General features: G+C 43.9%; 1 protein-coding gene across 2 annotated transcripts; it reads left to right on the top strand.

The window, feature by feature from the left end:
• Positions 1–4,230: 4,230 nt before the first annotated feature.
• Ndufb2 (NADH:ubiquinone oxidoreductase subunit B2) lies at positions 4,231–8,835 on the top strand. 2 transcript variants are annotated; one of them, XM_020156991.2, is made up of 4 exons: positions 4,231–4,364; positions 6,672–6,816; positions 7,684–7,782; positions 8,761–8,835. In XM_020156991.2, the coding sequence occupies exons 1-3, from the start codon at positions 4,267–4,269 to the stop codon at positions 7,756–7,758; spliced, it is 318 nt and encodes a 105-aa protein (XP_020012580.1). In that variant the 5' UTR covers positions 4,231–4,266; the 3' UTR covers positions 7,759–7,782; positions 8,761–8,835. The 2 variants fall into 2 exon arrangements, with proteins under 2 accessions (XP_020012580.1, XP_020012581.1); XM_020156992.2 differs by having other exon boundaries at positions 7,684–7,786.
• The last annotated feature ends 3,926 nt before the right edge of the window (positions 8,836–12,761 follow it).

Raw genomic sequence — 12,761 nt, 5'->3', positions numbered from 1 at the left:
GCAATCTAGTTAGTGAGGGGTAAGGTGACTGGAAGGGGGCACACCAGTCAGACCCATGTGGCTCCTTGTGGCAAGTACACATTCATTTGCCCTCTGGGGATAAAACAGGGGCACAAGTAGAGCAGATGCCTCCCAGTGCCTACCTTTCCTGAAACCAGTGGATTTAATCGAGCAGTTTGTGGCTTGTATTGGTTTTTCACAATTGCATACAAACCACCACAAAACTTTGTGGCTGAAAACCACAACACTTATTGTCTCTTAGTCAGAAACCTGGGTGTGGCCTGGTTGGGTCCTCTGGCCAGGGTTTCTCCTGATGCTGTGGTATCTGGAAACTTCTCTTGGTGGGTCTGATGCCTAGTAGCTCTGTGAGGATATTGGAATAGGGCTTCCATTCCTCAGGAGCTGTTACAGCAGCACAGAACACAAAATTGGGATTGTTGAAGAAGGGAAAATCATAGTAGATGTAAGACATTTTGCTGATTTTAAAAATAAGCATCTGAAGGTGTTTTCAACTTAAAACACTTAAAAGGCATTCAGAGAAAGTATCTTAAAAACTGAATTTGATTGGTAAAGTCATCTTTTAAGGAGGAAAAGCTGCTTCCTCACGTATAAGCTGGTAATATTGTCAGTACAGCACCTGTCCCAAAGAGAGGTCATGACTGAGCCCCTGAAGTAGAAAGCACGGGGCTCATTCTAGTGTTGCTAAAGCCATGGAACAACAACTTCCTTTATTCTCTTCGAGGCTCAGAGAGAGGCAGATCTAGTAAGCCTTTCGAGTAGGAAATTAGATAAACATCATGTATGTCAACAACTCCTGCTCTTTTTGGTAATTTAGGAAGATGGGAGTGTGAATGAACTTGAATTCACCTGAATTACTTTGTTACTAGGAAAGGAAGGGATAACAAATAAAAATTTCCTGATCAAGCCAGGTGCCAGTGGCTTCATGCCTGTAATCCTAGCTACTTGGGAAGCTGAGATCAGGAGGATTGAGGTTTGAGGACAGTTTGGAGATGGTTTGAGGAGGTTTGGAGATGGAGAGACCCCATCTCCAAAATAATTAGAGTAGAATGGACTGGAGGTGTGGCTCAAGTGGTAGAGCACAGGCTTTGTGAGCAGCAGCTTTGTAAGCTGAAGCTCTGAATTAAAAATCTAGTCCCACTTAAAAAAATAAGGTCATCCTCATTCTCTCTAGAGATGACCCACTTTCAGTCTATTAAAAGTGTATTTCTTTCCTTATAAACTTAACTATCACTTTAAAAAAAGTAAAAATTTCCTGAGAACATGTTGTGGCCAGATACTATTTTTTTTTCCCCCCTTGGCAGCACTGGGGTTTGAACTCAGGGCCTCATACTTGCTAGGCAGGCGCTCTACCACTTGAGCCACTCCACCAGCCCCAGATACTTTCTTAAATGATTCACATGCACAACTGGGACACTGGTACTCAGCAGGGTAAAGTGACTTGTCCAGATTCATACTTAATTGGTATTGCTGAGGTGAATGCCAGATCTTCAGGCTCCCAATTTCTGTGCTCTTTTAAAATGGAAGCTGTGTGTGTTCTGTAGCCTTGCTTGGAGCCAGGCAGCTGGGTAGCTTGAGAGATGAGTTCCACAGGAAGGAGTAACAGCCCCTGGTCCTCCCAGTTCATGGACATTTTATCTTAGTGGTTTGTACAGATCACTAGAAAGAGTAACTAGTGAATGGCTGCCCAGAAATAGTGCTCTACTGCATATAAATTGCAAAGTCAGTTTTCATACAGAAAATAGTGAAGGCCTTCTTCTAATTTATATACCACTTAGAAGTTAAAAGGACAGGAAGAACAGAGGGATAGAATCCTGTAGGATCAGGGGGTCAACCCAAGGCTGTTCATGTTACCAGATCCAAGTCTGGTCTGCTCAACACTCAAATGCCAATATTCTGGAGACAGATCTGTGGGAAGGAATCAGGTTTATTGAAGGGTTGACATTTTGAGAAGATGGAGGGACTCTTGTCCTCAAAGTCCCATCTTGGAGGAACTCAAGGGTACAAAGATCTTTCATAGGGAGGGAAAGGAGGTGCAGGGGACAATGACAGGAAGACTGTTGGCTGAGTGGATCCTTGTCAGCCAGGTGGGGTCTCCTTTTTTTTTGGCTTTGCTGGGAATATCAGCAATCTCAAGTTAAATCCTGTATTTTCTTAAAATAGACATAGTACTTTTCTTCAAGCAGTCTCCCAGCAATTTCCATGCTTTGTGTTAGTTGATGCACAGAACCAAAGGCTAAGGGGGAGGGGGGAATGGGATGGGATATTACACATTTAGATGTCATCAGATGCTCTAGGTTCTGCAAATATAAACATAATTTGGATCTGGGTGCTGGTGGCTCACGCCTGTAATTCTAGCTACTCATGAGGCAGAGCTCAGGAGGATATTAATTGGAAGCCAGCCCAGGCAAACAGTTTGTGAGACCCCATCTTGAAAAAACATATCACAAAAATAGGGCTAGTGGGAGCGGCTCAAGGTGTACATAGGCCCTGAGCCACAAAAAAAAAAAAATAAATAAAATAAAATTATTTGGCAGGTAACGACCATTTAGGCTTATCTTTATAGACAGAATTTAGAATGCTGGGCTAAGGAGAAGGGACAAAGGGCAAAGGAGTAGGGACATGCAACAAAAGGACAACTAGCAAAGGAGTGGCCACTGTTTCCTGCACAAGCATCTGGGATGGCTCAGCAATCATGAGTTTTCTGTGCTCTTAATTCCTGGGACAGCGGTTTTCTGCTACACACAGAGGGCACATGGTGTCCATAGATGGTATACGAGGAAGGTTATCAATCGCATTCAATGTGGTCAAATTCCTAAATGCAGGTCAATTATTTCCCTTCCTAAGTATCCTATTTCTCATGCCACAACAGTGTGAAACACATGGAACTTAGCAGATCTAGTTCAAAATGAGATCGCCGAGGTGTAAGGTTGGCAGGCCAACTTTATAATTTAATCAAACCTGAAGGTTCTGAGAAAAACTATAACCCTTGATGGGAGACCTTAAAAATTCTGGGGCAGAAGGAGTGTACAGAGAGGCTTGAAGTACATCCAGAATTGGAAAGAAGGTAATATTAAGGGGCAAAAAACCAGCTGGGCATGGTGGTGTGCACCTGAAGTCTCAGCTGCTGGGGAGACTGCGCTGGAGAATCACTGTCACCTGCTAAGTGGGTCCTTTGTCTCCTATAGGGTAGAAATCCGACACAGACTAGTTCTTAAGTGAAAAAAGTGAGAGCTTATTACAGAAAAAAAAAGTACAACAGTTACCCCATAGATGGGGTAGTAGTCCCAGGCAGAAATGTACACTTTACTTTATGGGAAGGGTTTGAAGATTCATGGTTTTTCTCGGAAAGGTTTCGAATATTCATGCTTTTTGAGGAGTCCTTCAGTGCAAATGGTGCTACTTTGAGTGGGGCTCAGACTGTGCCTATATTTCTTCCGGCCCCACCACCCCGAGATTTTACTATGCTATATAGGAGGTATGATGAGGCTCACGATCAGATGTCACCATATCGGTGGTTCCCTTGTCTTAACCCACCGCCTGTAGCTCCCTGGTTTTCTGCCTCTTTACTGCCAGAAGTGCAGCTGCTTGCTGCCTGCCCGTTTTCAGCTCAACTTGAGCTCACAAGTTCAAGACCAGCCTGGGCAACACAGTGGGCTCATCTCAAAACAAAAAATAACCACCATTAAAAAAAAAATCCAACAAGACAGAAACCAAGAATCCGATGCTGGTTAAGGACCAAGGGACTAGGAGCCGACCCGAAGCAGGTTCCTAGGCCCGACGAAGACATAATTTGAGTACCTGGGGCTGGGCTGCTCAGGTGACTCTGATCTCACCCGTCCTCGTTCTGACACCGACTGCTGGTCAGCCATCAGGTTTGCAGACACTGAAGCCATGCGACTTTACGAAGAACGGCAGGAGCCTCTTGGAGCAGACGAGCGCAGGGGACCGTCGCGGGGAGGACGCCGAAGCTCGCACGCCGCACGGTTCCGCTCCGCCGCGTTCTGGAGACGGCTTCTCCGCCCAGGCGTAACAGAGGACCAGCTCCCGGCCAAGCCGAGTGCCGAGGCAGCCCCAGCTCGTTTGCCGGTGTGACGAGAGCCTCCGCCAACCCGCGCTCTGTGCGTGTGGCCCTCAGTCAGCCCTAGCAGAGAAGGGCGACGCCGCGACGTCACGGGAGCCGGGCTCAGGGAAGTGACGTAAGCAGGGGGCGGGGCGTCCTGGCCGGGCTGTGCGGACGCGGACAGCATGTCGGCTCTAACTCGGCTGGCGCCTTTCACTCGCGTTGGAGGCCGTGTCTTCCGAGGGTGCCGCGCGCGGGCGGCCGGAGGCGGTGGAGTCCGTCAGTGAGTGTCGGGCTGCGGGTAGAGCTCCGCCGGCTCTCACGGAAAGCTTCGGACGCCCTCACCTTGAGGCGGCGGGGCGGGGCGGGGCGGGGCGGGCGCTCGTCCCCGCGGCCGTCTGCTCCCAAGGCATGCTGGGTGTTGTGGTTCGCCCGGCCGCGCGCGGCGCCGGGGCTCGGTTGGTTCCGCAGTGGGCGGAGGTGTGGGAATTGGAATCTGAGGACAAGGCAGCCGGCAGAGGCGGCAGGCGTAGGCGAGCGAGCAGAGGGTGGCAGAGATGAGCTGAGAGAGGACTAGGACTGTACCTAGGGGCAGGGGCAGCCGTTGGAGGCAGATGGCAGGAAAGCAGTGAGTCCGATTATGTTTGAAACATGTTGCCTGGACGGTGATGGTGCGTTTTCGCTTTTAAACTTGACACTTAGAAATCCTCGGTCGAACAGCCGCTCTTTCCTCGAATGTCGTTTCTTGCCCATCTTCGTTTCCTCCCTACGGGCCTCACTCAGAGTGGTGTAATTTTTGACCGTGAGCACGTTTTCCCTGGAAATTGCACCGGCCAGAATGTTTTGCGGTAGTGCTTCTCGTATTCTCTTGAGGCGCCACCCATCCAAGCTGACTTTGATGTTTGAAAACAATTGTTAAAAATTCTCTTAGCGTTATACTTTTAAAAATTTGTTAGGTTGCCCAGGGAATCTAGTTTGCCCAGTGCAGTTAACCGGGTTTGGAACGTTAGCAGTCAATTTAGGTGTTTGTTGAATTTTTGCATTCTGTAATCTTGACAATTGTTGTCATGTATTCTTTTCTAAAATTTTGGTCTTTCAAATCTTTGTTCAAAAACTTTTCCATTTTGCAGCCAATGACTCACTTATCTTCAGGTCATAGTTAAAACAATATGTCACTCTAGCAATAATGAAATGTGGAGAGTGGCCAGGATGGTTTTGAACTATAATCCTAGCTCTAAACAAAGCTTATTTTAATGAGTTTTACTGATACACCTAGATTGTAGCTAAAACCTATCAAAGAGGAAGCCTGTTGTTAAGATATGTTAAATTATCCCATTTTTTAAAACATAAGGCGGTATCTTTGTGCACAGATAGGTCCCAGCACATGCTGTTAAATACAGTTGGTATATGAGGACATTACAGAGCAGTATGATATATTCTTCAAGTTGAAAAGCAGCAGTGCTTTATGGAACCTTTTAAAAGTGTATGTGGTCATTCTAAAAAAAAAAAAAGACATGCATGTATATATACACATCTGCATAAAAATTAAAAACCACCTCAACTATTAGTATTTTACCCACAACTATTAGTATTTCGTACAGAGCCTTCCAAATAAAACTCTTTTATATATTGAATATTTACACAAAATGGGATCATATCACTAGTGTGCTAACAGTTTTGTCATGCTGATCAGAATTACAATTAAGAATTGTCTTTGTTCCAGCTAGGTGCATGGCTCAGGCCTGTAATCCTAGCTACTTGGGAGGCTGAGATTTGGAGGATCTTGGGTGGAGGCCAGCCCAAATAGTTCTTGAAATCCCATCTCCAAACTAGCCATAGCAAAATGTAGTTGGTAAAGTGTCTTCTTTGCAAGCACGAAGCCCTGAGTTTAAACCCCAGTCCCATTTAAAAAACAAAAAACAAAAAACAAATTGTCTTTGTTGAGGTCAGTCCAGGCAAAGATTTAGTGAACCCTATCTCAGAAACAAGCTGGGCATGGTGTCACAAGCATGTAATCCCAGCTACTTGGGAGTCTTGAGGCAGGAGGATTGAGGCCTAAGGTCAACACCAGGCAAAACTGTGAGAGACTATCTGAACAAACGAACTAAAGTAAAAAAGGGCTGGGGTCACACCTAGCAAGTGCAAGTCCAAGTTTAAATCCCAGTTACCCACACCCTTCCCTCCCACAAAGGGATTGTAATAGGGCAAGGGACAAACGTTGCCTCTGAAATAGCTGGCTAACAGAAGAAGGTTTGTTGATTGTGTGTGTGGGGTGAGTTAATGACCCCCAGGCTTGCAGTGCAGTAACCCGATGAACACATTCATATCCTTATTTCTGGTGCAAACTAATGAATATTCACTAAATGGAAACTACAGCTAGCTTCTTGTCAGTTGAGGCCAGTTTTTGCTGCTATGGACCTTTAAAGCAAGCTAAACAAAAAACAAGTCAAGGGATTGTGAACATCTGTCATTGTCGTTTTTGGTTGAGGAGAGAATTGTTAGCTCTAGTTTCAAGGATGTGAGTCAGTTTCGGATGACTGACTACTTTGAAAGTGCAGCAAGCCATTTCCCATACCATTTTGTCTCCTAGTGCTGGTGGCGGTGTGCATATAGAGCCCCGGTACAGACAGTTTCCACAGCTGACCAGGTCCCAAGTGGTCCAGGGTGAGTTCTTCAGCGCAGTCATGTGGTTCTGGATTCTCTGGCGCTTTTGGCATGACTCAGACGCTGTGTTGGTAAGTGCAAGAGAATGGGTCTGGTCCTTTTTGAGTAGGGGTGGAACAATACAATCGCTTGTTTACTTTTGTGTTTGTAGACCATTTTTTTCTGCCTTGGCGTATCCCTTCACCAAAATATTGGAGTCCTGGTACTTAATGAAACGTGTTATCTTCAGGCCTCTTTTACTTGGTGATGTATGTTTAGGGGTTCTGGCTTATGGTTTCTGTTTGGTTGCCATATGTGGAAGGAAGAGTCTAAACTGATTTTCTCATGCTGAACTGCAGACGCATGGTGGGTTAAAATTTACACTTATGTTTCTTTACATGACGAACATCCTCTGTTGTGCCCAGAGGCTCAGGTTTTTGGGTGGGGTGGATGTGAGTTTGTTCTGAGGAGGAAAGTTTGTGACTTTCTAATGTCATTAACCTCAGCTGAGCTTTGATCACATTTGAATAGATTCTTTTCCCCTAGGAAATTACATCTTGAAGACACTGAAATCTGGGGTTGGGGATTCAGCTCAGCGGTTGAGCATGGCCTAGCACATGACCTGGGTTCTGTCCCAGCACCAAAGAGAGAGGGAGAGGAAAGATGTGGAGTATCTTTGAAATCTGTTGCCTCCACTTCTTCCTGCTGGCTATCACAAACACACCAGTGGCATAGGCAGATACCTCCCAAGTGGGGAGGCTCTTGCAATTCAGCCGCCCTGCTGATGAATGAACAATTAAGGCACAAATGGTTTAGGGGGAATTTGTTCCTGTGCTGTGTATAAGGTAGTAGTTAGCTTCATTATTGTTTTGTGTGGTTTTTTTTTTTAATTTGAAATTTAATCTGTTGAATTTAGTATAGATTCTTGACTTTTTTTCTTTTTGAATGATTGTCACCAGGGTCACTTTACATATCCAGATCCTTCTCAGTGGACAGATGAAGAACTAGGAATCCTTCCTGATGATGAGGATTGAAAGTATAAACTCAGTCCTTTACAAGTAGGTATGCCCTTTTTATTTTATATTAAATAACACTTAATCAGCCAATAATTATTAACTAATTTGCGGTTCAATCCTCAGCACAAAAACAAAAGAGCAGTTTTGTGCTGGGCCCAGGAATACAGTGGTGTACAGGAAGGGAGTTTATGGCTTGTGGCTGCAGCTGTCCTCATTGGTTCAAATTAATTCTTTAAACAACAAAGGATTATGGACTTCCAGATCAGGAAGTCAAGAGTTTTTCTTCTTTCAAAAGGAGGAATCTAGGCATTCCCTTTTCCCACAGAACCTCAGGGGCCAAGACACTCTAATTTAGCAAGTGGGTTTTCTTTTTCTACCATGCTGAGGATGGAATCCAGCATGGTAAAAGCATACTAGGCAAGTGCTCTATTACTGAGCTACACGCCCTGCCCTAATGTGTTTAAAGTAACCATTGCAACTTAATACTTGCCCATCATTCCAAATGCCTTAAGATTATTTTAGGACAGGAAGAATGAAATGGTTGTGTCCCTATTAAGTCATACTGTTAGTATTGCCATTGCAATCTTAATTGGTTTGTTGGCATAAAAATTAGCAGTTTTTGGGTCTGTAGGGAGGTGGAGGATGAGAAAGCAGGTAAGCTGGCTGTTCTCCAGCTTTTTTATGTTTTTTTTTTTTTTTTTTTTTAAGGCACTTTTTTACCTGAGCCAGTCTACCAGCCGTCTCTAGCTTTCACTGTGGATAGTTGAGTCCCAGTCCTTACCAGCTTCCTGTGCCCTTATGGTAAAGTGGCTGCCAGTGTTCCCACACTTAGGCATTAACATTTTGTTTTAATGACTGGGCCCTTTGAGAGAAGGGTGATTTTGCTTCTCCTATATAAGGCTACTCACATGATCAGAGCTCAGTATATCCTTGAATAATTGCATAAACAAAATAAATTATGGACTTTAATTGGTGAATATTTAAAAGTTCTTAAAGCTTTCCACTTCTGTTTTCCTACAGGATCCAAGTGAGAATTTCAAGAAATTGCGGACCTCATGTTTTAAAAGTTGTAAATTAAAGTGGTTTGGCCAAGAATGAGTTTTGTTGTTTCTGATAATGATGACATCCTTTATTTCCTTTGTTGCACCTGTGGTGCTAAGTGGTTTATGTGTCCTTCAGCTGATCCTCTCCCATATCATGGTGCAGAAGGGCGTTAGTTCCCCTTTACCAGTGAGGCCACTGAGGAACAAGGAGATAAAGTTACACACTAAGTGGAGGCTAGGTCTGATTCCAAAGCGCTTACCTAACTACAGTGTCCTGCTGCTGCCTCCTTTGCTGGAGTTGTAGTCGTATCAGTGTTGACAGGTAGTGTGCCAACTCTTGTCATTTAGCTATGGCAGCTGGATTCTGGCCCTGAGTATACAGAAGTTAGGGGTCAGTACAGTCTATTTATTGTTACTGTATCTCCTGTGGGCTGAGCATTTGTGCTGAGTGAGTGGCTTTTCGTGAGATTCTTAAGTCACTTCCAACTAGGCATTCCTTGAGGAATAGGAGACAAAGACAAAACAGTATTCACTTTTCCTAAGATTTGTTTCAGGTTACTCTCTAACTTTCTGTTGCATCACAGTAATTCTGAGAGAAGATAGGACAGAATTTTCCTCTTTTCACATACACACATCTTTACTGTAGGGTAGTAGTTTGATGGCTTTCCAGGAAGCACAACTATTCCCTTTTTTTTTCCCTTTGGCAATACTGGGGTTTGAACCCAGGGCCTCACACTTGCTAGTCAGCCATCTGTTCATTTTTTAAAACTAAGGTTTTTGACCACTTTAGGCACTGGAAATATAGTACTAAAGACATAGGAGCTGGGTGTGGTGGATCATGCCTATAATCTCAGCACTTGGGAAGCTGAGGCAGAGTAATAATGAGTTTGAGAACAGTCAGGGCTACATAGTAATATCCTGTCTCAAATAATCCAAGAAAGCACAAAAATAAAAGATCCACAGGATTCTCTTCTCTGAGAACTTGGACTTTAGGAAGAGCAAACAGATGGCAGTCAGTAGTCGCGTAGTGTTACCAAGTGCTATGAAGGAAACACCATTAGGTTTGTGCAGGTGATGTGCTAGAGATGGGTGAGGGGCATAAATTGCTCTTTTGGGTAGGGAAGGCATTTGAGCTGAAACCAACAAATAGTGTCTAAAGGAAGAGTGCTGTAGGAACAAAGAGCAAGGTCTAGAGTGGGACCAGCCATTCCTAAGTAATGGCTGCAGGTTTCCATTTTACATTGAATACCTGGGACAGCTTCTGACAGACTTCAAGCAGCGGTGTGACGTGATTGCCAGTTCTTGGGTTTCCACTTCCCCTTTGCTTCTCTTCGGTTGTCACAGTGAGGGCACAATGGCGGCAAAAGCTGCAAGTAGAACAGTTGCCTCCTTTCTCCCCTGCGGCTCCAGCAGTCCTGCACTTGTTGCAAGGGGTGCCTCCCTGGGTTTTGCGTTTACTCATCTGTGTGAAGGTGAGCTGTCTCAGCTGACAGGCATTCAGCCTTTACTTTCAAAGACTGTCAAAAATCTTTTGAACTTCTTAGTTTTCATTTTTGTTCTCACAATAAAGCTTTTTTTTGGGGGGGAGGTGGGGAAAGAATATAATATACGAGGTCAAGTAGGGTAACCCCATTAGTTCTTTCCCTTAGAAATCAAGAGCTGCTTGACTTGAATTAAGGTAATTTTAAGCATATTATCCATTCTTTGAAATACTGGAGTCCTCATTTCCATGCTTGCATTGTGAAACCAATTTAAGCTAATACAGGAAATTATTCCCAGCCTTCTCAAGAATGGGCCTCCACCCTGCTGTATAGAATATGGGAAAATACTTACATGGGAGAGGGTCCCAAAGAAACGAAGTACAATATTTGGTTGATGGCAATATAATGTAATGGGAATAACAGTGAAAGCTTAATATGGGCAGACACTTGTAAATGCTTCACGTGTTAATTTATTGAATCCTCACATTCCCATTTCATAAGCTAGAGAAGTTGAGCTATGGGTGGGTCAGGCAATTAACCAAGGTCATGTACCTAGTTAGCAGCTGAGGCTGGAATCCTGGGTGTCTGGCTCTAGGTGCTTGGCACACCATGGCCTAACCTCTTTTGTGACAGCTTACAGTAAATTAATCTTGTGTGTAATCTACGTATGAAGTAAAATTAACCCGAAAGTTGTAAGACAATACTTACCTGTGATGCATGCTGATAATTTATTACCTCTCTTGATTCTATTCTATATTAAAATATGGCCCATTGAGATCTTCTAAGCTGATTTTACTATCCACCAGTGGATCTCAACTTGTTTTGAAAATGCTTCAGCTCTGTAGTCAAAATATGCTGGACTAACCCTCAGTCTGCCATTTACTTGCTGTGAGTGTGGGCAAATTGCTTATTTTGATAAGTGTTTTAGGGCTGGAAGCATGGCTCAAGTGGTAGACTGTCTGGTTTGCAAGTATGAAATCCACAGTTCAAACCCCAGTCCTACCCAACCTGCCCACAAAAAAAATCTGTTTTATTTGAAAAATGGATTAAATGAGTTAACATGTAAAGCACTTAGAACTATGCTTGGCATAGCTCTCTAAATGGAAGCAATTATTTCTAGTCCATTGGGTCTAAACTAAGTTTATGAAGAATGAATCCCAGTTTGATTTTCATAGGAAAGATCCAGCCTGCATGTGGAGATAGACTAAGCTGTAAACACTGCACAGATGCCGTGCCACCTCTCCCATCAAGAGCAAACCAAAGCAAAATAAGTCTATGCTATCTGTTTTCTCTTCCTTTTAAATAACTGAAAGTATATTCTAAGTTTGAGAGTGAGACAAGACATGTACTTTATAAGGAACGCCTGCTATAAGCATGTTAGAGGAAAACACATGTTGTCTTGGTCCTACTTGCCCCTGGAGCCATTCTGTAGAAAAGATTAACTATTGCCTTTCCTGCTACCCCATCAGGATTCTATGTGGGACATTTACATGCAGTGTCAAAGAAATGGGAGCTGCCCCCACTGGTGTGTTGACGTGCCTCAGTATATGGGCCTTTGCATCTTGTCACCTGCACTTAGCAGTGGCTTACCTGATTGGCAAAGAAAGCAAGGTCAAATGGAGCATGCCCAGCAAGTACCCACACATCCACTTCTAGCTGCTAATTGGGAGTCCACAACCATTTCTATTCAGATTCCATTACGATCACGACACCGTGCACACAATTATATACATACTGATCCTCAGTCCTGGCTACATAGGCCTAGGCAAGGCACGTCCTTCAGGGCTTCATGATATGAGGGGACTTAGGCCAGATTCTAAATTTTTTTTTTTTTGTGGCACTGGGTTTTGAACTTGGTCTCACTATGCAGGCGCTCTTACCACTTGGACCACTCTACCAGCCCCAGTCATCTTCAAGAACTGTTTCTGCACTAACGTCTTATGAGTTTGGGAGATTATATATCCAGACAGATACAATGATCACAGATCCTGGTAAAACAAAACTTGAGAAGGGCAAGTGTAGTAGAGTTCTTTATTTCTCTTTTTAAAAAATTTTTATTTTATTCATATGTGCATACAGTGTTTGGGTCATTTCTCCCCCCTTACCCCACCCCCTCCCTCACCCCCTGCCACCCCCTCCCTCTCCCCCCTACCCCTTCACTACCTGGCAAAAACTATGGACAAATTTTATTGGAAACTTGTTTGATACACTAAAAAAGATAAAGTTACAATCACTTTTGAACCAGTGGTCATTTAGAAAATGAGTTTCTAAAATATTGATAGATTTACCAGTTGAGAGAAAATACTAAGTCTTGACAACATTTAGGGGTGGAAGGACCTGAAGGGCATAAAGACCAGAAATTAGATTCCTCAACCTAGTGCCCTCTTGGGGACTTTTCTGTCCTTTCACACTGCTCTCAGACATAGGGTTTCCAGGTGACGTTTTAAAACTGTTTATCTTGCTTGTGGAAAGTTTACCTGGTAGTTTGATGTGCTTT

Source organism: Castor canadensis, chromosome 2 (assembly GCF_047511655.1).
Source record: "Castor canadensis chromosome 2, mCasCan1.hap1v2, whole genome shotgun sequence".
In the NCBI taxonomy this organism is placed as follows: Eukaryota; Metazoa; Chordata; class Mammalia; order Rodentia; family Castoridae; genus Castor; species Castor canadensis.
Note: the sequence above shows the minus strand (reverse complement) of the source record. Positions and strands in the feature narration are given on the sequence as shown.